A 26,205-nucleotide genomic window follows, 5' to 3' on the forward strand; every position below is an offset into this window, starting at 1 on the left:
TATCTTTCATTACATTTATAGAAAAAAAAATATCATCTCACTTTTGCGTGTAATAAAATGTATGTCGCGTATTATGAGAGGAGAAACTACTGAACAATCGCACATGTACAGCACATGCGCTTTTCTATCATCCACTTGTCCTATTTTCGATTGGGATTTGCAGTCGATTCTGGGCTTTCAATTAAAACGCACTCAATGGAGAGCAATTAACACGTTTCGGTATGCCGAAGTGAGTTTTCCAATTCTGTTATATAACAATTTTCCACTTTCTGCTCTTTTTATATTTCAACGATCGTCATTTTCGGTCGTTTGAAGTTTTAGTGAGACTAAAAGAGATTAATTATTCGTATATTTTTGCTTTCAATTTGACGATAGTAATACAAATGATTGTAAAAGACTTTGTCGCCGCGCGTTCGTCCATTAGCGAGAAGCAGTTTAAACACATGAGGCGATGGCGAAATTCATCGCGTTTCCAATCGAATTTCGGCTAAATTTCGCGAAAGGATGAACGTTGCGCATTTACCGCTTTAAAACACTTTGAAGAATCTCTCCGTCAGTCATGGCAAAATCTATCGATAGAGCTAGGAACGATTATTTTTTTCTCATTAAAGCGAATGACATTGATTGAAAGGAGAGAAAACATACCAGTTTTGCCATTTGTACTATCCGATTAAATAGAAATTACTATTCTTTTCATAGACGGATTTCTCAATGTGATGCGCCGCGTTCGTCTGCCCTCGCGCGTAATCAGTCGCGTTTTGTCAAAACGTTCTCTGTAAAAAAGCTAAGCAGTATGCTAATCAGTCAGCGGAATCGATTTAAAATTTTTATCACACCGTAAAACTCTGTGCGGCAATGATGGCAATTAGATGCGTAAAATATTTATCGTGCATGCGATGTCGCCGTCACTCCCGATGGTGATAATTTATGACTTGGTATTTAATATTCGTGCGCGATATTATAACACCCGTATTAACATTCGCACACGTTCCGAAACATTTCTCACGAATATCGTGTTTATCGATTTTATCGATAAATTTGATGGGACAATGTTACTTGGAACTTTATAATCATGTTTTCGCTCATGAATTATGAATATACGAATTATGGAATATAAAATTACGATAAAACTGGTTGCTCAGATGCGCTTGCTTTTACACGATTGAAAAATTATTTCTATTTGATTCATACATATATAAATATTTTGTTTTATGCATATATTTTGCATATACAGCTTCAATCTATATTTCTATATTGCGATTATGAAATTATTAATAGCATGGGCTAACGATTTACATATGATTACATACGATACTGTACATCTACTTGATATGCATGACTATATAATTATTTGTATACCCGTGTATAACGATTAACTTTATTTCAATTAAAACTTCAACAATTTTGATATTCAAATCAAATATATTCGATATAATTGATTTGCTACACTGATAAAAATAATTTATATCTCCACATACCTGTATTCCCGCTCTTTGCCAGCGTGAATAGTTCTACGCGATCGTTGCGATTCTAGTTTGATGTCGTGCTCGTTTTAATTTAATCTCGAGTTGATGATCACACATCTCGATTTATTTATTCATTGCGCGCGAGAAATTTTCTCGCTAATTGATTTATTGATCGAAATAATTCGCGCGCGGTTTACATGTCATCCTAGTTAATAGCAACCGAGTTTAAGCAGCGACGAAGAGTAAAGTTTGTTATAGGATCCTTACGGGATTCCACGGTGGTTGCACATACCTCTTCACGTCGTGCGAATCTTGGACGTATCAGCTGTTGTAAGTCCCGCGAGAATACTCTTATTGTCGATTGCACGTGTTGTGTCTCGGAATCGTGTGCTCTCTCGCACAGGTTCTTTACCTTTCTTATTGTTGCCACCGACCGTACAAATCTCTCACGGAGGGGCACGAAAAATAAATCGCGATGGCACACGAACTACGCGATCATTGTTCCAATGAACTGCCGTTTCTATGTCAAATCTTTCTCGCCTGAAACGATCGCGTGAATTGTTTCGCGGATATAGATAACATTAATTACCGATGCCCATCTTACACGTTATTGTTAAAATAGCGAATCTAACGTATTTTCTGAGCTATTCGAATTATTTCCATCATTGGTGATTAATATTCGTTTTTGAAAAACTTTTTTAATCCGATGTGTAAAAAGGATCGAGCGCAATATGTTCCTACTCCTCCCGCAAGGATGCGAAAGATAAAAACCTGCCTACATTTTCGAGAATTAAATTTCGGAAACATTTGGATGGAAGCATGGCCTTTCTCGCTTACCTGCGAACTATTCTCGCTCATAAACTGCAGGGCGAGCGCGCAACCCCTCGAAAATTGCAGCAACCTGGCGGCGAGAGCCGGATTCTTTGCGTTGGTCGGTGTGAAGGTCGATTTTCGTAAGGCCGTCCATTGTCGGAGCGCTTCCTTGTCCTGCTCGACTCGACGCTTCAATTCCGCCAGTAGATTCTCCAAGCTGCACGGTCCTCCCGCTTTCTCCAAGGTGTTCAGCAGGCTTTGATTATCGATCAGCCGCTGCTGGATCTCACTGTATTTCAGGGAAAGTTGCCGCTGATGCGAGGCTGCCTGTACACCTTGATCCGCTACAAAAGCGTAAGAAAATATCGGAGTTTCTCTCTCTCTCTCTCTCTCTCTCCCTCTTTCTTCAGGAGTTTTATTATTACTTTTTATTATTAGAGCGGAACCGCGCGCGAGACGATTATCAGCGTTCGCTGCCATCTTTTTATGGTGCGGCGCCTCGAGTTATACGCAGATAGTTGGACCGATATCCGGAACGAAATCACCGGGAGTGTCTGACATCACAACGAAATATGCCATACTTTTCTCTTTATAAAGAAACGGGATTAAATTATGCGCCGTTTCCACACTCTCGCGCGCGCGCAAGGCATAAATTGCCGCGGGTTCACGCTCCAATAAGTTATAGTTTTGTCTGTTCCCATTATATCATAATGCGAGATACCCAGTATGCTTTTCTAAGCGAACAAAATCCTGAGATCATTTCTATCGCTTGACAAAAGATATTGTTAATTATTGGCGTAATTAAATTATCGTTTAATGATGAAGCAAATAAATTATCTACTATAATGGTATTATTAACTGCTAATTATATTTATATTAATAAAAGTAGAAGAAAGAAAAGACGGAATTTCTCGTAATTGAAATATATGTTTCACTGGCGATGAAAAGATTACGTTTAAAAAATACGCAATTTGCATTAAAAAATGCATGTTTAAAATTATAATTTACGAGAAACACACGTATAATTGGACTATTTTAGAAAATATAGTTATTTGTATATTTTAAATCCTTGTTTTCACGGTATGACATTTGTAACATTTCTGTAAACATTTATCAGTATTTACGAGTGACATCGCTCATCGATCGATATTTCATGCACGCTTCTCTCTAGCATCTTTCTTCTCGGTAATATATCGATAATAACACGCGTCACGAAAGATATCCTCGAAGGAGAGAACGGGGCGCGGTCTCCTATGTAAATGGCGCACTGCTCCGACATTAGTCAATTTGCATTTGGAAACGTAACGTGACGCCCGTTAAAATCCGATACTTCACGGTTCCGCGGTTCTCTCTCAAATGTACATACATACTCGCGATAATCGGGACGACCGTGCAACTTAATTCCGATGAAGTTAGCGGCGTGAATTAATCTCATCGAGCAGTGGATGATAATTGCATAATATAATCGCCGCGATGCTCACCGACGAACGCGTTTTGCATCGGATATAACTTTGGCTAAATCCGTGTCACGATTTTCCCATGCGAATATTTCGTGCCCATCATAATGCCGAATTCTGTATGAAAATCCGGGCGGATTTACTAAATCGGCGATAAATGCGAAATATCGCAACACTAGTTTTGCTTTACACTGTCCCAATTGACAATTGATACTTTTTTTTTTATGAAAAATTAATCGTGTAATCGAAGATTAAATGGATCATTTACACTTACTTTATCACGAATACTTTACGATTGTTATTTATATATATATCACAAAATTCATGTAATATCGTCATGCTAATTTGAAACTTTCAAAAATCGACACGATGATTTAAATATTCACAAATATATAACGTTAAAAGTTAATTTGCAACGTGTTAGATTACGCGATTTTTGCGATAACAATAAATTTTGGAGTTCTTTATGTACCTTTGTGGGTTCCAGCATGTTTGCCAAAGTTCTCAATTTTGTGTAACGCTAATTTGTAAGTCTCCATTCGCGCTTCGAGTTCCTCTTTCAACGCAAACGGCAAAGGTACCAGATTTGGCGTAACGGAATTCTCGGAGTTGTTTGTTTGCGAAGAGGGCACCAGTCCGTGCTTGCCGAGTCCTTCAACGGCTCTCTCTAGGGCGCGTCTCCTCGATATCAGTGTGTTCTTTGTGTTGGGCGATAATCTATTCAAGGATACGAGAAGTTTGCACCAGATCCGCGGTCGGCAGTGATCCTGACTGGTCGATATCAGATGCACTATCCTCCAGAGGACTTGCTCGATTCGCAAGATCTTGGTATCGTTGACGTTCAGCTCCACCAGCCGGGAATAGAGCGCCTCCAGCAAGATGAGGCTGTGCGGCAACGTCTCGATCAACAGGTCCACCGGAATATCTGTCAAGGCAGCCTTCAGAGTGTAATGCGGTAGTTTCATCAAGAAGCCGGCTGCCTCCCTGTATTGTCTACCCTCGTACAATCTTAGCAATCTGGAAGAAGGGACGTGGCCGTATCCCGTTAGCATGTGTGCGATAGTTTGTTGGCGAAACTTTACATTGTACAAACCAGAATAGTGACGAGAGAGAGAGAGAGAGTAGAAACAAAATTTAACTTTACGACGCAAACTCAATCTTAATACGTACCTAAAAGAAAGTGATATTTATGTTTATTTAATATATGTAACAACAACAACAACAACAACAAAATTTATAATTAAGAGATTGTATCCTTATGACACATTTATTTTGTTATATGTCTAATTTCCGCTTATCGTCCCATGTGATATTACATAGGACTTTTACATTGCACTTTAAGCAATACGTAGAAGCGAGCGAACATGTATAGCAAAATATGTGATAAAAATACAGATTAAAAGGCAAATTTGATTCATTAGATAACGAATATGTCGTTGTCGAACATGTTATTACGAAGATGTTCATATTGGAAGAACAATGCGTACTATTCGACATCGTACGCTATGGGAGAATTGGATAGTGATAGTGGTGGATGTATAGTGAAGATAATTGTCAATTGTGCGATAAATTTATATAGATTTGTGAAAATACTGATATCGGCATATACGCTAATAATTCACTGTCAGTAATTTGGATTTATGATTATTGATGTGCCTAAGTTAACTTACCTTTAATCGAAAATACATATATAAGTCTCTCATGATTAATGTCATATTGCATATTGTACTATACTTTATGTTATATAACTAAAAAGGGCGAGATTGCGAAAATCAAATAATATATTCTGCTTGATAATAAAAAAATGTATATACAATTTAAACATTTTATACACATTTGAATATTTCCAGAAATATAGCAAATCAGTTTTATATATTGAATTGGAATTAAACTTGTAGCAACCGTGAACTGCAAACTTGATAAAGATATTTGTATCAAAAGTAATCACGCTGTATGCGCTCTTGATAAAAGTTGATTAAATACGCAGAAAAGAAGAATGAATTTTATTACATAAGAAAGGGATCAAAATAGTTTAATCCTTTTAAGTAATAATTAAAGCAAAGGAGTTAAGAATTAATATTTAATATACATATACTTATTAACACATAATGCGTGATTATGAATTAACGATCTATATTTGGAGCTACTGTCGATATTAATTACATATTTCGCTAATCTTAGATAAGCGCGGCAATTAGTCGTATAATCATGAATTATCGTTATTAAAAAGTCACGTCGACGCATTAATTTATCTTGACTCGCAGACAACGTAAGTCTGTCGGCAATTTATTACCGCGCGGATTATTCCTATTATTAGGAATTAGCGGCGTTAAGCGGATTTATCGCGGGATTTTGCAAAATCGCGCATATACTTTTTTTATTAAACACAAATAGTTGCTTTTTGCATTGCGTAATTTCCATATCCGTTTTATCAATTGTTCATCTATATTATTGATCGTCATGTTATTCCTTTTCTCTTTCACAGTGTTCTGTATTGATGCGCGACATTCCCATAGGGAGACTAATAAACCTATTACACTTGTCGCACTTGACTGACAGATAAGTTGATAATTATCTCTGATTCTTGGTTCGCGAGAGAGGAAGAAACAATATGATAGATAATGCGAGAGACTGTTATAGTTACACGCAGGTAGAGCGGCACGTCATATCAACGTACATATACGTACATACCAAGCAAATTGTAATTATAATTGTAATTGTAATTATAAGACGCATGGTTGCCGCTTTGCAAAATCCTTTGTTATAATTCTTCTTGTACGATGCATGAAAGTATCGTGCTTTATAATTGCAATATATATTGCTTTTATGCGTAATTAGTATGTACAATATATTTATCATACTAAAGAACTGGAAACGTGCAAATTTTTATTTGCTTCATATCAAAATTATGTACAATAATTAATCAACCGCGTTAATTAGAAACGCGAAAAACTTTGACTAAATTTTAAGCTATTCTCAAACTTTTCCTTTCATCCTGATGCTATTTTTTATTGAAGAAATTTTTAGCAAAGTTTTTTTTAACGACATCCGTATTAATTTTTGAATGTCTTTTCTTTAATGAATTTTTACAAGATTTTATAGATATACATTTATTTTCTCTAGATAATAGCATACAGATTTTGTTACGGAAAGTGCAATTTGAGAATTGTTACTTTAAAACACTATAGGTTTCAATAATCTGACTCGAGCAATTTAATGGGAGCAATTTCCAGTAAGAAACGCACATAAACACAATGTCATAAGATTGGCTTTAAAATAGAAAAATTTTCAGGATTTAAAAAATTCTATATTTGATAGCTAATTATGTGACATTGTGTCTACCTGTGTTTTCTTTCTGCAAAACTGTCAATACTCTCACTTCTGTAAAGTCTACGTACCTTCTCAATGCCATTCGCGGATTTGAGCCCTCATCTTCCAGGATGCCGATATTGCCGATCTGAAACTGCGAGCCGGGACCCCATACGAGTCTCTGTATCGTATTTCTGGGACGCTCCGGCCTGATTCTTTCACAGGAATTGATGCCTGGAGGTGATACGTTCTGTCTGTTCATCTTTGTTCGACACTCTTTGGCGTCTTATTTTTTTTTAACGCCTATTCTCTTCGATAAGCACCCTGAATTCGGTATTTATTTATTCATTCCCCTCGCGAGACGAGGAGGATAAAAACGTTACTCGAGAATCGCCTTTACAATCGTTCCTCCCAACTCTCTTCGTCATTCAAGACATCCACTTCTCGGATTGGTTTTTTTCTTTCACTAATACTTTGGAACTTTCACGATCCTTTCTCTTTGTCCTCGATGCGATCTTTGACCTCAGCCACGCATCTCCATGAACCTTAGGCCACTTTGCTCCATCTTTCACAAATAAATACCTTTTACGACATATACTCGAGGGTGAATCTGTCGCGACGTGATGACTCTCTCTTGCCGGCTCTTTATCTGTATCTGCCCTTAGCTGCCTTCGCAGACTTTCGTCAAATTAATTTCGAATGTTTTGTGATGAGCTTCTTTCGATAGTAAAAAGTATAGAGATTTTGATAAATGTAAATAAATATTTTACGCGAGAGAAAAATTGTGTGATCACATTGATTAATTCAAGGGATTTAATTAAAATTTTCCAGATTTTTTCACGTTTTCCAGATTTTTCAATGAAGCAATGGCTTCTAAGATTATTGCTTGTTTTTTTTTTTTTCCGAGAATAGGTTTTTCAATCGCTATATGATGGATTTCTCCTAAGTAAATAATAATTTATCCACTAATGGTATTCTCATTTGAATCTCAATATCGTGAGTTCTTGGTCAATATCATTTCTTAATTATTCGTATTCCTTTCGCATATCTTACAGGAGAAATTAAATAGTACGTGTTTAATCAATTTAGTTTTTTTCATTCTTCAACCTGATGTCTATTTTTATTTATGAAATTTCTATTTAATGGGTATAAATTATGTAAAAAAAAATATTTTTTATGTTTAAATAGTTTTGCTTTTTTCTATCTCGTAATGCACACGTAAGTTGAATATCTTCCTAACGATAAAGTTTTTAACTAACGATAAGAATTTTTTTTTATAATCGTATCCATTAAAGCGATGCGTGCTGATTACTCTCGCTCGACCCCTCGTTTTTCTTCGCTTTGACTTCACTTTGTCCTTGACGAGATTAGCCCTTCTTTTCTTTCTCTCTCTCTCTCTCTCTCTCTCTCTCTCGCGATTTTTCGCACGTCTGGTCTCTGGCAGAAACATAAGCTGCCCCGAAGCAGACCGTCTAATTTTCTAACCGCTATTCTCTCCCACACGGGCTCTTCTTCACAATTCTCCGCTTAGAAATAGTCGGCAGAAACATTTCATTCTTGATTCACTTTTGTATTCACCGCATTTCCAACCCTCGTTTCTTAACTTGTTGAATCTCGATGTTCGGCATTGCCAGTGCTAAAGTAGCCAGTCTTATTATCGTCATAAGATTTTCTCTGTGGCATAGATCAATCTGTTTGCGACGACCTCTTGCTCCTCGTGTTCCTCACCGCAAGTATGCCCGAAGCCGATTTTTTGACTTTCTTTTCTTCCCTCTAGCGAAATGTACACATCCTTCTTTCTCGCTCGTCTGTTTTTCCACACGTTTTTTTTCTCACAAATTTCTTTCCTCCGTCTGGTCCTCGTATACGAAACACGAACTGGCCTACAGCCTGCGGGCAGACCGGTCCACTTCTTCGCGAGCCGAGCTGGACCTGCAAACAGAATTATTCACTGTGAGTCGCGATCTTTCTCGATACATCCGGGCGAAATGTTTTTACGCGCTCCATTGCGATGCAATCCACGTGGGACGTGGGTTCGAGGGATTCGCATAAATTTTCGATATATCACATATCTCGTGAAATAAGCAGCAAAACTCGATCAAATGTCTCAATGTTATCAGAAAATATCTTATTGTTAGTGATTGATATCACGACGAATTTAAAGCGAATTTTTCCCTTAACGAAAATTTTATTTCTACACTTATATATAATATACATATAGAGTTTTTAAGTTAGACACTTTTATAATTAAACACTGCATTAAAATAGTAAAGCACAAATATAAATTGAAAGTAAATAAAGAATATACAAATGTTTTCTTATCTACTTACATGAATGAAATTTAATTTTTTCTTGTTTATTCTTTAATGTAAAGTATATTTTTATAATTATAGATTTCTCTAGAAATTTTTTATAAAATAAAATCGACGCAAGGAATGATCCGAAAAAGTTTAACATTAATGTTTCAAGATACACGATGGTTTTTGATTTCCTTAAAAGCGCTGTAAAACAAGAAGGTGGAAAGAGAGCAGAATAAATTCAAAGACAGAAGTTATCAAAAATAGAAAGAATATCCATTTTTCTTCTATAAAAGTTCTCTTGTACACTTTGTGCACGATGCGCGCGTCGTAGCAAAATAAAATATTTGCCGTTAGCGATGCGACACTCTATAGTGACAGAAATGGTCTATGCATGATGCATCGGATCTCGGAATTGCGGTGTATAATCTCGCTGGCGCATCAGGGATGCCTAGCAAATTTCCATATACCTTATTGGAAACATGTGCCTTTTATGGAATGATAAAATTCACGGACGAGAGAAAGATATTGAAAGATTTTGCGAAAGAGAAAATAGAACAATGGATATGGATATCTGCCATGAATAATTCGGAATAATATAGGCATTGCTCAATAACGATAAATATAAAGCAAGAACTTTCGATCTAAATAGCATCGATTTAAATAGTTAGTGTATCTAAAATTAATCGTGAAACAGTTTTCGTGTTAAAAAAAATTATCGTATGAGATATATATTTGCATCTCGTCTAAATGTTTTATACCTGGATGAAATAATTGGGAAGTAATTAATGTGTCGGTTGCGTTTCTTTGGTAGTATATTTAATGAAACGTTTTTCACGCGCGCAATTTATTATATCAAAAAATATACGAGTTTGCTCGTATTCTTGCATGTAGTGACAAATTTTTTTAATTATTTTAATTACACTTATATGCCCAGAATTCATCATTCTAGAGCAGTTCTCGCAAGTTACTATTAACTAATTTTCGAGATTGCGTTACCGTGAATGAGTTTTAACATAATTCATGTTGCATTTAATAAAAATATCGAGAGAAAATATTTTAAATTAATTAAAGAACTATTCATATTTATTATGGAATTTGTTAAAAAATGTTAATTGAATGGCGTCTAGAATCTTAATTTTCTATTAAAAATTTTAAGACATGATTATAAATTAATATAATAGAGTCATTACGAATATATGATTTCACTCTCAAATTTATTTAAACGTCAGATAATACAAACGTTAAATTATGAATTATGAAAATATGAGCAGATTAATAAAATTTGGAAGCTCTATGTGCTTAGGAAAATATTTTTCATTGTGACATTTCGACGATGTTAAAAATATAGTACTTGATATTATGTGCTATTTATCGTACTTTGAAATGAGAAGAATGTACAAATATATATAAACGTTTATGTGATTGTCCTTTTATATATTCTAATTTTTATTTTATATTATTTTATATTTACAATAAACTTACATGAAAGCGATTTAAAAATTAATTATAAAATGGTCAAGTTCAAGATTATCTCACATTAAAAACTCGTAATTTATTCGAAATATCGAGATATCCCTTTTTCATTTACTTTTTATATATAAACTTTTTATAAGAGGTCAAACTGTGTTAATCGAAGACTTACAAGAGTATAGTAATAATGGAGGAGCACTTCTTGATCCTTAAATCCGAAATATCCACACTGCGAACAAACTTCCTTTGAGAGTCAATCCGTGCGAAAAGTCATCCTAGCTTTAGAATGACCTTAAGTCTCACGATCCGGGAACTTCACAGCGAGCACGTTCACAGTATCGCGAACTCGTAACGCGTGATCGAATCCGCTCATGCTTATCTAGGACCGCCGAGCTTGCAGCGGCGGTGTGTGTTTTTGCTGGGGAATTTCGAATGATACGACATGTCGGTCGTGAATGCGAGTTACGAAGTTGCCGTTCGTCTCTGAGAATACGTGAGATCCCGGTTTGGAAGATTGGTGGTGGAAGAAGAGTGAAGAATCTCTCTCTCTCTCTCTCCCTCACGAGGGCCGAACGACTCTCACAAAATCTTCGGACACGTGAGATGACGAGGAATGGGGATTGAGACACGAAAAGCAAGATGAGAAGAGAGATGATTGGAAAAAAGAATAGAGGAAAGAAAGAGGCAGAGAGAGAGAGAGAGAGAGAGAAAGAGATTAAGCGAAAGACGACAAGTCTGTGCGAATGAGTGCGTGAGCGAGAGAGAAAGCACTAGGAAGAATGAAAGAACACATAGAAAGATGAGTAAGTCTAAGCAAAGTGTGAACAGAAGCCATCTGTTCTACGACGATATTTGCAACATCGTATATAGGAAGTGAATATCATCGATATTACCAGCTCGAGCGATCAAAAGAAGTGGAAGCAAGAGACTAATGACTATGACAAATACGAACGAGTACAAAGCAACCGAGCACAATCGAGATGATAAGAGACTTTTCTCTCTGTTCTTTTTCGCGCAAGAACACCTTCATTGTCGTTAATGCCGTAAAAATGCCATTTAGAGAAACAATTTTGATAGCATCATCGCGATTCATCTATTGGAGAGCTACAAAGTAATGAGTTTAAACGAGTTCTGGATTATGCTACTTCTCCTTTGTGAAGAGAAGGAGGAAAAGAGAGTAATGAACAGCCGTTTGAGAAAAACCTGATTTGTCGGGGGGGAGAGCAGCAATGGGGGAAGCAGAAAGGAGAAAAGATGAGGAAAGAAAAGGAGTAGGAGGGGCGGGGGGAGAGAAGGAACTGATCTACCGCTGCTGCTGGCGACCTACTGTCCTGCATACCGCTACTCGGCACGGTCTACCGCAAGAGGAACCGAACACTCGGTAAAGAATCCAGAGACTTCCTTTCATGCATGTGTGCGCCGATGAAGCAATGATTATTTAGTTGCGCATTTCCTTCCACAATCATTCACGGCCGATCGAGAGAGTTCATCGGAGAAAGGTGAGATGCCGATTCACTTGGTGCCGCACGATCCGCGAACTTTTCCCACTAAATCACAGCCGCGTCGCGTGCGCGGATCACTGATGCTTTCTAACGAGAGGATGTTCTTTTCGTATAGCGTGTCGAATGGATTGGAATGTTTATGTTTGCCGCAGGCAATCCCGACAGGACAATACGATTTTCTCTACGTTCATTAACTTTAACCGCATTTTAACTCGCTGTTTGTCATTTTTTTATATCAGTTTTGGAACAGGACATGGAATTCAGTGAGTTGAAGTTAATAGAAATCGATGAAACTGATTTCAAAAGATGATATGAAAAAATGTCTGATGAAACAAGATACAAACATAATCAATTTTCGAGTTTAATTTGCTGTATTACGTGCTGTATTAATATTGAAATTTGCAAATTGCATTATGTGATTAGTTTCCCCCTCAATACTCTCAATTTATAGAAAATTTTGCATGTACTTGATGAATAATGCAAATACATGCATTAAAATACAAATATGGGCGTTCTATAAACAATAGATATTTTCGGATATGCGAACAATGATTACATTCTCTTCTTCGCATAACATTGTAATCGCAATGCACATAGAAATTTATAAAATAATAAACACCTCGGATATTTCAATAAATGCAAAGGTATGTTATATGATTTTAGATAGTTTAACATGCCAAATCTATTATTTTGTCGGTATTGTGTGACTTTCACAAAAGCAAATTCTTGTACATCGCACTATACATATATATCACAATTTACATTGTATTTAAAATGTACTGCCAATTATTTATTTGTTTCTCCTTTTTTCTTGTTAACACCAATCCACTATATCTGCATTGCAAATATTTTGCATATTTGTAAAAATATTCTACAATACATTTTTGAAATATTACTTTGGAAAATCTATTTATTCGAATATAAACTAATCAGCGAAAACAGGTGATCGTCGTGATTAAATGCGAATTAATAGTGTGTCATGTAGCATGTGGAAAAATAAATAAATTTCTCATTCTTCTAGACACTAAACATTTTCGGGATACACTCGATCGACAATAGCTTTTGTAAAAGCGTCCGATTTCAGGTTATTAATTTTATCAAAGCAAACAAATAAAATTTATTGTCATTCGCAAAAGTGTTAATTAGATTTCTAGAAATGGAGAGCGGTTCATGCATTGAATTTGTTTAACACCGTCCTGGCTGAGTTACGTACATTGTCATTCCACAATACACCTGAGATTTAATACATCTCGATTCGCTCGCGTTGCAACTTTTCTAATCTGAATTCCAATTTCGATGGTATTGTCCTGCTTTGTATTTTCAAGTTTCTTCTATTATTTTACTTTTCCGTAACTGTAATACGCGCTAATATTTTTAATTCCGCACTAGAGAACTATATTATATTATCATTACATTTATATATTTGATTTTGATAAAATTTCATAAATAATTATTATAATATTATATATTTAGCAGCAAAAATCAAACAACACTTTTTTGTAATCTTTAACCTGCATCACCAATCATTTCTTTGTCAATAATGGTACTGTCATAACATAGTACAAATATAATTTTCATTAAATAATTTTATTATTAAAAATACTGCCCTTTCCTTCCCTATAATTGGGTATAGTTCGTAAAAGAAGCTGAGTGATGTATTTTAAAACATTATGAGAATTTTTATTATCTAAAATATTATATATATATATATATATATATATATATATATATATATATATATTCTATTATTATCATGGATATTATTCTGCAAGTATAAACGTAACATTTTTGTTTCATCGTTAAGTATTCAAATCGTCTCTTTTGCGATATTTCAATTGAATAAAAGTTATTATATAGCGCTTTTGTTCTTGCGCAATTTCTCAAAGTAATTTTACGAAGATTCGATAGTTATGTAATAAAAATAACGATAATAATCGTGCGATAAATGACCACTATCGCGCGAATACGCACGGATTAAAATATATGTTTGCACTCGTCCGAATGCAAAAGCTTTTGTAGCTTTTTAATTTTGTGAGTTTTATTCGATTTTTTTTCACTATCCAAATTAATTTTGCAGATGTGATACGTGATGAAAGAATTTTCGTTAAGATAATTACAAATGAGTGAAACAAATAAAATTCCTAAATATGTTTAAGAAATTCTGCGTATTATATATTATATATATATATATACATAATTTATAATTTATTACACATATAATTTATATTTTTATTAGAATAACTTGATAAATGCAGTGTACCAGGAAAAGATAATATGACTTTAGTGATAAATAACGTTTTGTATAATAGAATCATCAAGGATATTTATATGGTTATTAAAATTTTTAATATATTCCAAATTCAATTTATTGTATTAATATCCACAGATGCGATAATAAATGTATTGAACAAAGTTTCGTGAAATGCTTTCGAAAGAACATTTGCTATTTCGTTATGACGCATTCTTACGCATATATACGAGTATGATGTTACATTTTATGAATATAAATATCAAAAACGTTGCGTCTCATTTAAATAATGCAAATTGCAACCATGTTTCGTATTCAAATAGTCGCGAATGTGTTGAGTTATATTCGACATCACTCTTGGAAACATGAAATGGACAAGCGCACAGTTGCCTTTTACATTTAATTCACGCTCGCTTCTTTTTTAAAAGTAGTTCTCTTTCAGAATGTAAATTTTGCGGTTATTAAACTATATACACACACATATCGAGATACGGCGATAGCTTGTCTTGTCACGCTATTTATTAAAATTATATTAAATCGGATTGACTTAATTATTATAAAGGCGAGACAAAAGATTACTTCTAGTTTGATATATAATTATATAGAAAAACAATTAATCCTTTGCATTTTAAAAATCTTTGCTCAGATCACAAACGCATTTTGTTTTTGATAAGATTATTTTTCAGCGTGATTATTTTCTCGCTTCTATACGGTCGAAATCATCTCTACTCATCAAAACGTAACGGGATAATACTCTACTACTAAAGCGATTCTGCGATAGCATATCTATCCTATTACCACGATACGGTTAATACGATTTTCGTAATAGACTTTCCATTTATGTTATTTCGCGATTACAATTTGAGCAAAAGTTTTTATTTGTTGTCGCAAAAAAAAACTTGATGCAATTTTCATATGGAGATAAAATTTTATGTGGATGCGCGCTCTCAAGATACAGACTGCACATTGACGATTAACTCGTTTTTGTTTACGCGATTTTTTTTTTAAGCGATGGAATAAATTACAGAACGGTTAACCGCACGTCGCGAAAACTGAGATCGGTAGTATTTTTCAATGCGAATCTTCTCCTAAAACGAGTATAGACATTCGATATTAGAGAGCGATCGAGTCTTTCACGCAGCTCGATATCAGTGTAGCACACAGTTTTCTACGAATATTTTTAATCTATTTTTATATCTATTCTTCTCCTACGGAAATTAATTAATTAAATTATTTACGTTTGATTTATAATTTTCAATGTATTTTATACAATTGTATCGTTTTGCGTAAAATGTTTGAAGTGTAATGCGGTATTTATAATTATATGATATCACAAAAGTATTACTTGAGAATATTTAAATTATTAAACGATAATTAAAAATTATTTGTGCGTAATGTATGAAGTTCAAATAAACTTAATTTCACATTATTCATACGTAATTTTATCGTGTATGATTAGTATCTCTCAAATTGAGTAAATTTTTAGTTGTTTACTGTGATATGTGACATAATATATAATTATCACATGATGTTGCATAATAAGTTTGTGAATAAACCAACATTGCTATATTGCTAGCCAAATCATAATAAATATTGCATAATTTTAGATAATTTTAGATAATCTAATTTTCGTTATAACGTTTATTAATTATTACAAGTCGCCGCACTCTGGTGTAATTAATAAACTTCCGTGCTCGTTGTCGTCTTTTGATCTCATTTTCTAGTACAAAGAACGTAATGGTTTATAATAAGGGACTGAGGGAATTGAATCTACGAACTCTGAGAACAGTGCTGACTTTTTATCTCTTTTGTTTTATGCGCGCAGATTTACGTTAGACATTACTGTAAAAATTATTATTTGAAACGAAAAATTTCATAAATATGTAGTTTTCCAATTGCGTTATCCATTGCCACATCCATCTTAGTTTGTATTATTATATATTATTTAATAATTTAGAACTGATTTTTTAATTATTTATAATTGTAGAAAACTATTTAGGATTATTATTTCATATACAGAGAAGTATATATTAAGGTTATTTCAGATTTTTAAAATAAATTTTTGATTTAATATACACACACACAAGTTTTCCTTTAACTGGACAAATAATCAATGATCAAAAATATTGTGAAGGAAAGAATTTTTGCCTTTTTAATGTGGGAACACACCTTTTGTGTGTGTGCTCTGTTCTACGTGTAAGTGATTTAACCTGCTTGTTCCAATTAGGGCGTTCATCGTGTAAATATGTGTCACAGGTCATCGATATAAAACGAGGACGAAGAGCAACAAATCCGCTGGAGAAAGATTATAATATACGCTTGGGATATACAATGAGTATCCTGTCAGTTCTTTCTTTCTAACGGCGCACACATATCAGTTTTTATCTCGACACCCGATGTTCAAAAATGAAACATCCTCGGCACCGATAGTCGACATATACCGAGTGACGGTGATAATCTTCACGATTGCGCGGCCTTTTCTTTATCGTTTCATATTAATCCTATTACGACGTCTTTATTTCAAATTGTTCTTCGACACATTCTCATTTCGTTGACATAAAGGACATTTCGTCACTGTGTACGCTTCTCTTTATAACAAAGAACTTGTACGGATTACAATTTTTCACTTTACCGAGAATGTAATATTGTAGAAAACTATCGCCCAAAAAGAAATACATCTCTGTGCTTCAGTGCAATTGTTATTCTTTCCGACTTATTCATTTGTTTACAGTATTTCTTATATTAACGTATATTAAAATTTACGCACCATTTAGTGAAACGTCAAATTTTTATTTCAAGTTTAATGCAATATTGTAAATTGTATAATTGGACGAAATCGATCCATATACGAAGTATATGACGGTCTTCAAAGAAATGTTAAATTACTAGTAAAGTTGTAAGATGTAACGTATAGCGAGGTTTTCGCATTTCTGTAAGAATATATCTTTGACGATATTTGTATTGTATTAATTTGAAAATTTCTTTAATATTTGCACTTATATTGTGATGTATTTATACATATATAGATACGCGCGCGAGTTGACTTTGATATCTTCTTCCTATTCGATGTAGACTCGGCTGCTTTACATGCAGAGATTAACTAGCGAAGTTTAACTAGAATCTTGAAACTTGTTTTCAATATACGGTGACAATTAGGATTGCCACGACGCTACGACGCACGTGTCAGCCGTATTACTAGTGATTAGAGGAAATCATCTTTGCATTGGTGCATTCGTTCAAAGTGCAGTCACGTTTGCCGCCTCGTATTAATTTGACGTTACGCGTGCAGTGAAATTCCGAAAGATTCCGTTATCGTTCCTTCTACATGTGTGCTTCACGCGAAGGTTATCGGCACGTAAATTACAAATTACTTCTCTCGCGCGAAAAGACGCGTAACGTAATTTGCGCGGAATGCACACGAAAAGAGGCATGTTGTTTGAGACATCCAATTTTCGATGGGATTCTTTTTAGAATTCTTCAATACATCGTTGAGAATGCCCAGGTAGAATTCTAATTGGTTTAGAATATACTTCTTATGACGTAACAAGGATTGTATAAAAATATTACGATAACAGGATTATATAAAGAAAAATGATTGAAGAAAATCGATAAAAATCTATTCGCGCGCATACAAGCAGATTTTTGATACAATGATTTGTCAAGATGCTCTTGCTTATCTATAGTTATAGCTTTGTCGCTTTCATCTCTCGAAGTACATCTCTCTACATTCGTACGTTCTCTTTCTCACTGCTCTGCTTAAATTTTCGTCAAAATATTCTGCTCCAATTGCAGTTTTTTTTTTATTTCTGAGCCATAGAAATTTGATCGAGATTGCATTATTCCTGGCAAGTCACGTTACTATCCTCAACCGGCCTGACTGGAAGCTGGCGACTTTCTCCGCGACACTTAAAAACTGGTGCTATGACACGACACAGTCTCATTCGATTCGTTCGCCGAGAGTTTGTCGGAGAACGAATCTTCCATTCGCCGGAAATTGCCAAGATTCACGTATCACCATGTCAGACATATGAGAATGAGCGCGATGAAATCGGCGTTCTCGAAAAATGCCAATCAGTTTGCTGCAACGATGCTTTACGGAGCACATCCTTTCCCCTAAGTTTCTTTTAATTCTCTAAATATATTTTTAGAAAGACATATATAAAAAAACATAATGTGTATATATATATATATATATATATATATATATATATATATATATATATATTATTTGGAGCTTAAAATATATCATTAGGATATCACTTCTCAGCAATGGTTTATACGATTGTGTTAATTCATTGATATATATGTTAATTTATACGCTTAATTAATAGAATAGGGAAAATTAATCCCATTAGATTGCTCGTAATCACACATAACGTGATGCATCGAGCCGGCATCTCGATCCAGCGAATTCGATATTCGCGGCTTGAACGAGAATACTCGATAAACGAGAACGAGTGTGTGTGTGTGTGTGTGTGTGTGTGTGTGTGTGTGTGTGTGTGTGTGTGTGGTGTGTGTGTGTGTGTGTGTGTGTGTGTATTTCCCCGGTATTAAATTCGCGGAGTAACAAGCGCAATCTCTTGTACTCGCTCCGGTTAACCCTGACTTGATTAACGCGTGGGATTGCAAATTGCGACATACAAATGATCAACACGTTTCCTCATAATTTATCGTGGAACAAGCGGAAATAGATTCGAGAAAGGATAATAAAAAAGAAATAATATTGTTATTAGAGACATATGATCTATCACACTGATTTTCTACTTTCTCTTGATTACATTCGTCCTCTTCGACGAATTTATATAGATGAGTAAAGCTTTTCTTCTTTTATGATCCACAATTGGATGCTATTCTTTTTAATTTTTCGAAAATCCGATAATTTATTTTTATTATAAATAAATGGTATTTTTTTGTTGAATTGGAGTATCATCTAGATATTGTCAATTATTTTTAACATAGTCTATTGTTGGTTTTTTTTAAACAAATATTATGACATGTATCGATATCATATATGAGAGAGAAGCTTTTTTTATTACTATCGCTATATATTTGAATTTAGTCAAAATCATTTTTTTCATTAACAATAGTAAGTAACGATCGAGTAAGAAACAAAAATCAATACTGTGAAAATTAACCAAATTTGTTAAGATATTTTAGGGAATAGCTTATAGATTTTTTCATTTTTGATCCCAGAGTGTTTTTTTTTTGTTAAATCTGTAATAATAAATCATGATATCAGTTAATAAGTAATTATGTAATAATAGATAATTAAATAATATAAGTAAATATTTTATAGATAAATCCGCTTGTGTGGCTTTTAATTTTCTCATCTTTATTTGTTAAACAATTTTTGAAATATTTTAATATATATGTGTTATTTAAATTTTTTTTTTTAATATAACACATAACCTTAACAACTTTATAGTTCTCTAAAGCCTGAATAAAAATTATAATTTAAAAAATTTTTTAAATATATTTCTAGGTGTCTTTTTGTATGGTTCGCGTATATTTTTATTATAAATCCAAAATAAAATTTCGTTTTCTATGTTGGCAAAAGACACTTTTTGTAATATTTCTTCTACTTTCTTCTTATCTTTGTGTAAAAAGAGCGGAAATATGGAAAATAAAGGCAATGTTCAAGCGTATCCTAAAAATTTGTAGATCGCAGATATCAGATATATGTATTATGCAGCGCACTGGAAGTTCTAAAAAAAAAGGCTCATCGGTAAAAATAAAGAACGACGCGAGCTAGACATTTATGCCATTGTTATGCATTCGACGCATCCGACGGACTTTTTGAATATTTACGCTCTGGCATGCACATTTAATGGTGTATGGACGGCGGCGTGGATGGCGAATGCTTAAATCACGGAGACGGGGAGATCGAAATTGCGGAGATACAGATATTTTTCGCTATTCGTCCGAGCGATCTTGGAAAAGTTTCGCGAAAAAATTTTACGAGCAATATGAATTTTTCTGTATTCACAGTAAACTACTCAATATAATTCGGATTATGAGAAGGTATGTGTTCAATAATCTTGTTATGGCATTTAAAAAGTCCGGAAATATTTTATCACATTCTTGCGTGTACGCGAATTTTGTTATGAAAAATGATTACTATTTTTAATTAATAGCAATAATATAAATATGAGATTTAAATAAAATATAATATAATATAATTAAAGATGAAATTATTTAACACATACATGTATATAAATATGTAAAACAATTTCATATCTGTGTTTCTTTTATATAAAAGTTACGCGTTTATTATATTTCTTGCACATATTATGCATAAATTACATTAGTTATATAAAAAATAGGAAATATGGAAGTTTCATGTGCAGACAGATTTTTCATCATCCATCATTACAACTCGCAGAGCGAGTTTGACTTGTTGCGGGCAGTCAAATAGATCTATCGATTTCTACATTTTTCACGCACGCGAGACAGCTGCGGATTTTATTATATTTTGAGTGAAAGCAAGGGTGAATATTTTTAAAAATTACAACCGTAAGTTAAGCGCGTTGTGCAGAGAAAAACGCATAGATATATTGATTTTTTACAGTTATGTATAGATACACGGTGCTGTTACAGTGTACGCGTTACCGAGGTCTTTGTTACCGTTAAAGACTCGACCCCGCCCGTTATATATATATATATATATATATATATATATATATATATATATATTTTAAAGCAAGCTGTAAGTTAGTATGACAAGATGGTTTATTTTACTTTCATCCTTTATACGCCGCTGATAATCGAGACTCGACGAATAATAAATACGTCCCTTGTGATTGATAACGTCTACTTGTTATTCGAATCGTTTCACCTTCGCTTATTCGTAAATTCAAGATGTCACGACTGATATTTTTCTCTTCTTTCCCTGACGTTTCAATTTCTTATAAATTATAATTTTTTTTTATATATATATATATTTAGAAATATTCTTTCAGAGTTAAAGTTAGCGCATAAAATTTCTCTAAAGTATAAATTGCACTCAGAAGATTACTAAGATATTTTACACTCTGTAATATTATTCGATGTCAACAAAAATATTGCAGTGTGTTGGATATAAGTTTTGATTTCACAAGTTGGATGTTATGCGCAAGATAATATTTTTCAAAGAACACTATGTTGTTTTATTAAGTTTTGATTAATCATTTAAATTTATGGCTGCAGACATAAATTGATTTGTGTAAGTGTGCGTATAATAGATGAAAGATGATTTGTGATGGTAAGCATTTTATGTGAGGAAAATTTTTAAAAACTGTTTACATACTCTTTACGCATGAAATATGTTTCCAAGTTTAGATACCTTTTCGCATCGTGTTTTCTTTGCAGTTATAGTTTCAAGCTTTAAAGAGACCTGCTTATATCCAGTTGATCGATTATCTAAATTGTCGACGAAACAATCATTCAAGCTTATCCCCATAAACTATCAGAGTATGTGATTGCATCGTTAATGTAAATCGAAAAGTTTTGATGTAACACGCCCGAGATATGATCAAATAAAAAAGATTTATTTCTCGGTTCCGACTTTATTGCAAAATAATCCTTTCTACTGTAAATAAAGTAAATCCAATATTTTTTTTGTGTGTTATATACTAGTATTATTTATTTGATGTTAATCTTTTTTTTTTTTTTTAAAGAATGGACATGTTTGAATTCTAGTCTTTTAATTTTTTAAAATGTGAAACACGCACGTAAATTAATATGCATACAATGATTGTGGTTTTTAATTAAATAATTCAAAAAAGGTTTTGCTAATTATAAATGAAAAATGAGAAAGAAGCAATAGGAGCTTATTTTGGCAATAGGCTCTTATTGCCTTTTTTCCATTTTTTATTTTAATTACATATAAATTTTATAGTATGTTGCTCTCTAATTATAAAAGTTTTTGGCGATAACACTAGAAAATATATTCGTAACATTATGCCGCACACAATACATTCATTATATACGTCCAGTCAGTGTGTTTGCTTGGTTTTGTATATTTTTTGGACATGTGTGTATGTGTGTATATAGCATGCAAAGATACAAATACTACACAATATTATTTCCGCAGCATTCTTGATTTTTCCTGTATGTGAATTCTACTATCAAAATTTTTTTTTCAGACAATATTCATGCTTTGCACTGAAAAGATTATAGAAGTACATAAATAACGCTTCAAAGATTGAGCCAATTATAAATAATTTGAATACTTCTTAACAAATAAATCCTACATAGCGTGGATACCGATAAATTGCGACGATAATATCGGATGCATTCTTGTCAATAAGATTCCGCTCAATATATATATATATATATATATATAAATTCAATTATCGGAAGCGGAATATTGCTTGTTGCCTTAATAATGCTTCTAGAATGTAAAGGTGTACGGTTAACCACCGTTCCTCTCAAAGGCTATTCGATTATTCATATTTACCTCATTTTCAACGTTTTATTATATTAAGGATTCTCTCTCTCTCTCTCTCTCTCTCTCTCTCTCTCTCTCTCTCTCTCAATAGATTCCAAATTATTTTCAAAATTTTTTTGGAATCTGTCTATTCCTTCAATTTCTACAAGCTGTGTCTAGTTATAATCATCAAATGATGTGATATCAAAATATGTTATTTGTACGCTGAAAAAAAAAAATAAGACAAAATATTGATAGAATTATTTTCTGCAAAAAAATATCCAGAGTTATTTCAAAATGTCACGAGTACATTTCAAACATCGATGCAGGTATTTTTAACCGGTATATCTGTATGCGAGCAACAATATGAGCAACGCGACATCAAGTGTCACATATGTATAAGAGCACTTTTTACGCGAGATATGGACAATTTAATCTTTCAGAGTAATAGAACTGTAGGATTATACTTATGACATTGGAGAAAATACGTTTTATCGCGCAGCTTTGCGAGTTTTTCACACTGAAATATCTATATGGAAACAGTATTACGATTCGCATGATTGACGATTCCCATTCTCCGCGCTTACATTTCATCTTCAACTCTTATGATTTTTCTCCCTCCACCTTCTATTCGTGTTCGAGACTTGCAGAAATAGGTTGCGAAACGAGAGGGGTACGTCGTGTACGTATCGTGGACGAGGCTTGTGATCGATAGGTTCTAAACCGCCCCTACCAGGCCGCTTTATACCATACCAACGCCATTCCGTCACACCGCGTAACTTCCACACGTACATGCCGTGTTTACCAACACTTTCGCGTCGCGTGCATAATGCGATATACATAAATATATAGGAGAGATGATGGGGGGATGGGGAAAGAGTTGCAGGGAGATATCGGCGTTACCAGCGGGGCGAGAAAGTGCAACTTGTGGTTGCCGACACGAAGTCGCAGGCACGATAGGCCTATCGATACCTTCGATGCGTTGATGTTGCGATTCTTTCTTTTTTTCCCTCCTGTGAGCATATACATGGGTATTTCACGCTCTGGCATCGATTTTTGAATTAAATACAAACTCGTGGATTATTTATTAATGAAAATTTCAAATATTTTTCATGATATTTTCATCCGAGATAGATCTATTCTCGACAGAATATAGGTGGTAATACTCTGTATTTGCTTTTGTAAAGCCATAAAAATTATTGTACTAAACTAGAAGTTTACATCAGCTTTGAAATTTTTTTTAATTTCCCTAAAAAAACATGAGTTTTACACCATTGTTTCGCACAATAGTTTATTTTATGCAGGAAAACGTGAAAAGAGATTCACAGATAGCAGATATTTCGCTGTGTAAGAGATGATGAATAAACACCACACATATGAAGATCTTACATGGATATGAAATATATCGTCGCGGAATATCGAAATTTCATCCTTTTGACGTATTAATCCCCCGTGAGAGATTCCAGGCTTCCTTCCGAATGACAATCTTGGCGTTTCTACGACGCGGTTCTTCGCCTTCCGACAAGATATTAATTTTTCAGTCAAGAATTTCTCCGAGCGCACGATATGCAAATTTAGTCGCGAATCTTAATGCAATTTTGAGAGATATTGCCTTTATCTCTTCTAATCTAGCCTTTATATATTTGCCGAATATCTGATAATTCCGACGAGCTCCATTGTTCCCTTTTGTTAGTGATATATCAAGTTTATGTTTCTCCACTGTATCGCATGCTAAACGTGCACGTATGCGTATATATGTATATATATATATATATATATATATATATATATATATATATCTGTGTATGTATCTGTCTTCTCGAAAGGAGAATATGTCTTAACAAAGTTTTTTCCTATACTCAATATTTATCCACCAGATGTGTTAATAACCCTCTGACGTAAATAACCCAATTCGAAAACGATCGCATATAAAGCAAAAGGCAACAAATTGTACGAAAGACGCGTGTGATTCGCGACAGGTGTCATTCGTCTCGATACGTAGATTGCACATAAATACGCGAGAGCGATTGTTGAGATTGGCGGATGATTAAACATTTCGGCATATAATTCTTTATACGACCGCTATATACTTCTCGCTCTTTACATCGTGTTACTCTATCGCTCTTTAAATCGTGTTACTTGCTTACTTAAAAAAAAGTCTTATAATTATATATTTATATAAAAAGAAATTTGATATCTTTGAACATAATCTCGAAAACAATTAGAAGAATATAATCGATTCTTGCTTCTATTTTTCTAACGACTTTATATCCATATATTGGCACATAAATTTATAATCAAGTTCTCTTGCACCAAGAGGAGGATTCGCACGAACTTTCTTATCGTTAATATTCATTTTCCTTCTGCAGCGAACAACGCACATGTTTTGTCTACATTTTGCTTACTTTATATTTTCGATATTATGCAAGCTCAAGTTTACTCAACGTATATTTCGAGATTATAATATCACGATAAATCAGCAAGCATAACGGAGAAAGAAATCATCTATTTTCGCGACATGCAAAGTATGTGCAAGCTCGCTTTTTTCCCCTCTCGTGATAAATCTATCTTTGCGAGTTAAATGCATGTCTGAATTGAAGGCACATTATGGAAGCCACACTGTGAACAGGTACGTTTGTTCCAGACGGAGGATATCGTTCCAAGTGTGTGTCGGAGCAAATTACGGGATCGACCGATGAGGGACAATCGGGCAAAACAACGTTTTCATGTTGGCCACCGGGCAAATTCGCTCACTCCATTCATACCGCGCATATTTCCTCCGCGCTATATCTCTCCTCGCGAGCATGCGTAATTACGAGGCCATCTCATGCATTCAGGGTTTACCTGGCCGCTGTACGTATCCTGCTGCCCGCTCGCCCCTGGGTATAAGCCGGTGTTGGTAACCTCGTTCTGAATCAAGGCGGCGGTTCGGTCGGCGAGCACGGCCAATCGAGAACGTTTGCGGTCGGTGAATGACTACGTCGAACAGTGCGCTTGTCAAAGCGCACACCCGATATATAAACGTCGCTTGGGAGCGTCGTCATATGTGTGTGTGTGTGTGTGTGTGTGTGTATATGCAAACATTGGCACATGACGAAGCGCGAAGCATGCATGTACACCTGCGCCGAGGGCGATGGTTACAGGGGACCTCCCGTCGTCCATCCGTCCGTCCGTTACCCGCTATAGGTTACAGGCGGGATGTGACAGATTTCACGGGACGACGAGCTAACGAA

The 26,205-nt window shown here is 34.3% G+C and overlaps 3 protein-coding genes across 5 annotated transcripts in view; 1 reads left to right on the top strand and 2 right to left on the bottom strand.

Moving 5' to 3' along the window:
* The window catches only part of LOC126850395 (uncharacterized), a 34,866-nt gene extending 8,810 nt beyond the window's left edge, over positions 1-26,056 (bottom strand). Inside the window, exons 1-4 of one of the 2 annotated variants that reach the window (XM_050593323.1) lie at positions 25,817-26,056; positions 7,135-8,977; positions 4,209-4,753; positions 2,304-2,623 (exon numbers count right to left, since the gene is read on the bottom strand). In XM_050593323.1, the coding sequence (XP_050449280.1) occupies positions 2,304-2,623; positions 4,209-4,753; positions 7,135-7,307 (1,038 nt within the window). In that variant the 5' untranslated portion in view covers positions 7,308-8,977; positions 25,817-26,056. Of the gene's footprint in view, positions 1-2,303; positions 2,624-4,208; positions 4,754-7,134; positions 8,978-10,987; positions 11,297-25,816 lie in introns of those variants that run through there. The other variant, XM_050593322.1, reaches the window with a different exon arrangement.
* LOC126850405 (dopamine receptor 1) overlaps positions 1-26,205 on the top strand; it is a 127,504-nt gene that overhangs the window by 8,342 nt on the left and 92,957 nt on the right. The gene's annotated exons all lie outside the window — the stretch shown is intronic.
* Positions 17,609-26,205, bottom strand: part of LOC126850389 (dynactin subunit 1) — a 121,608-nt gene continuing 113,011 nt past the window's right edge. The window contains exon 22 of the mRNA XM_050593303.1: positions 17,609-17,620. The gene's annotated coding sequence lies outside the window, so the exon portion shown is untranslated. The remainder of the gene's footprint in view (positions 17,621-26,205) is intronic.

Source organism: Cataglyphis hispanica, chromosome 6, assembly GCF_021464435.1.
Source record: "Cataglyphis hispanica isolate Lineage 1 chromosome 6, ULB_Chis1_1.0, whole genome shotgun sequence".
Taxonomy (NCBI): domain Eukaryota; kingdom Metazoa; phylum Arthropoda; class Insecta; order Hymenoptera; family Formicidae; genus Cataglyphis; species Cataglyphis hispanica.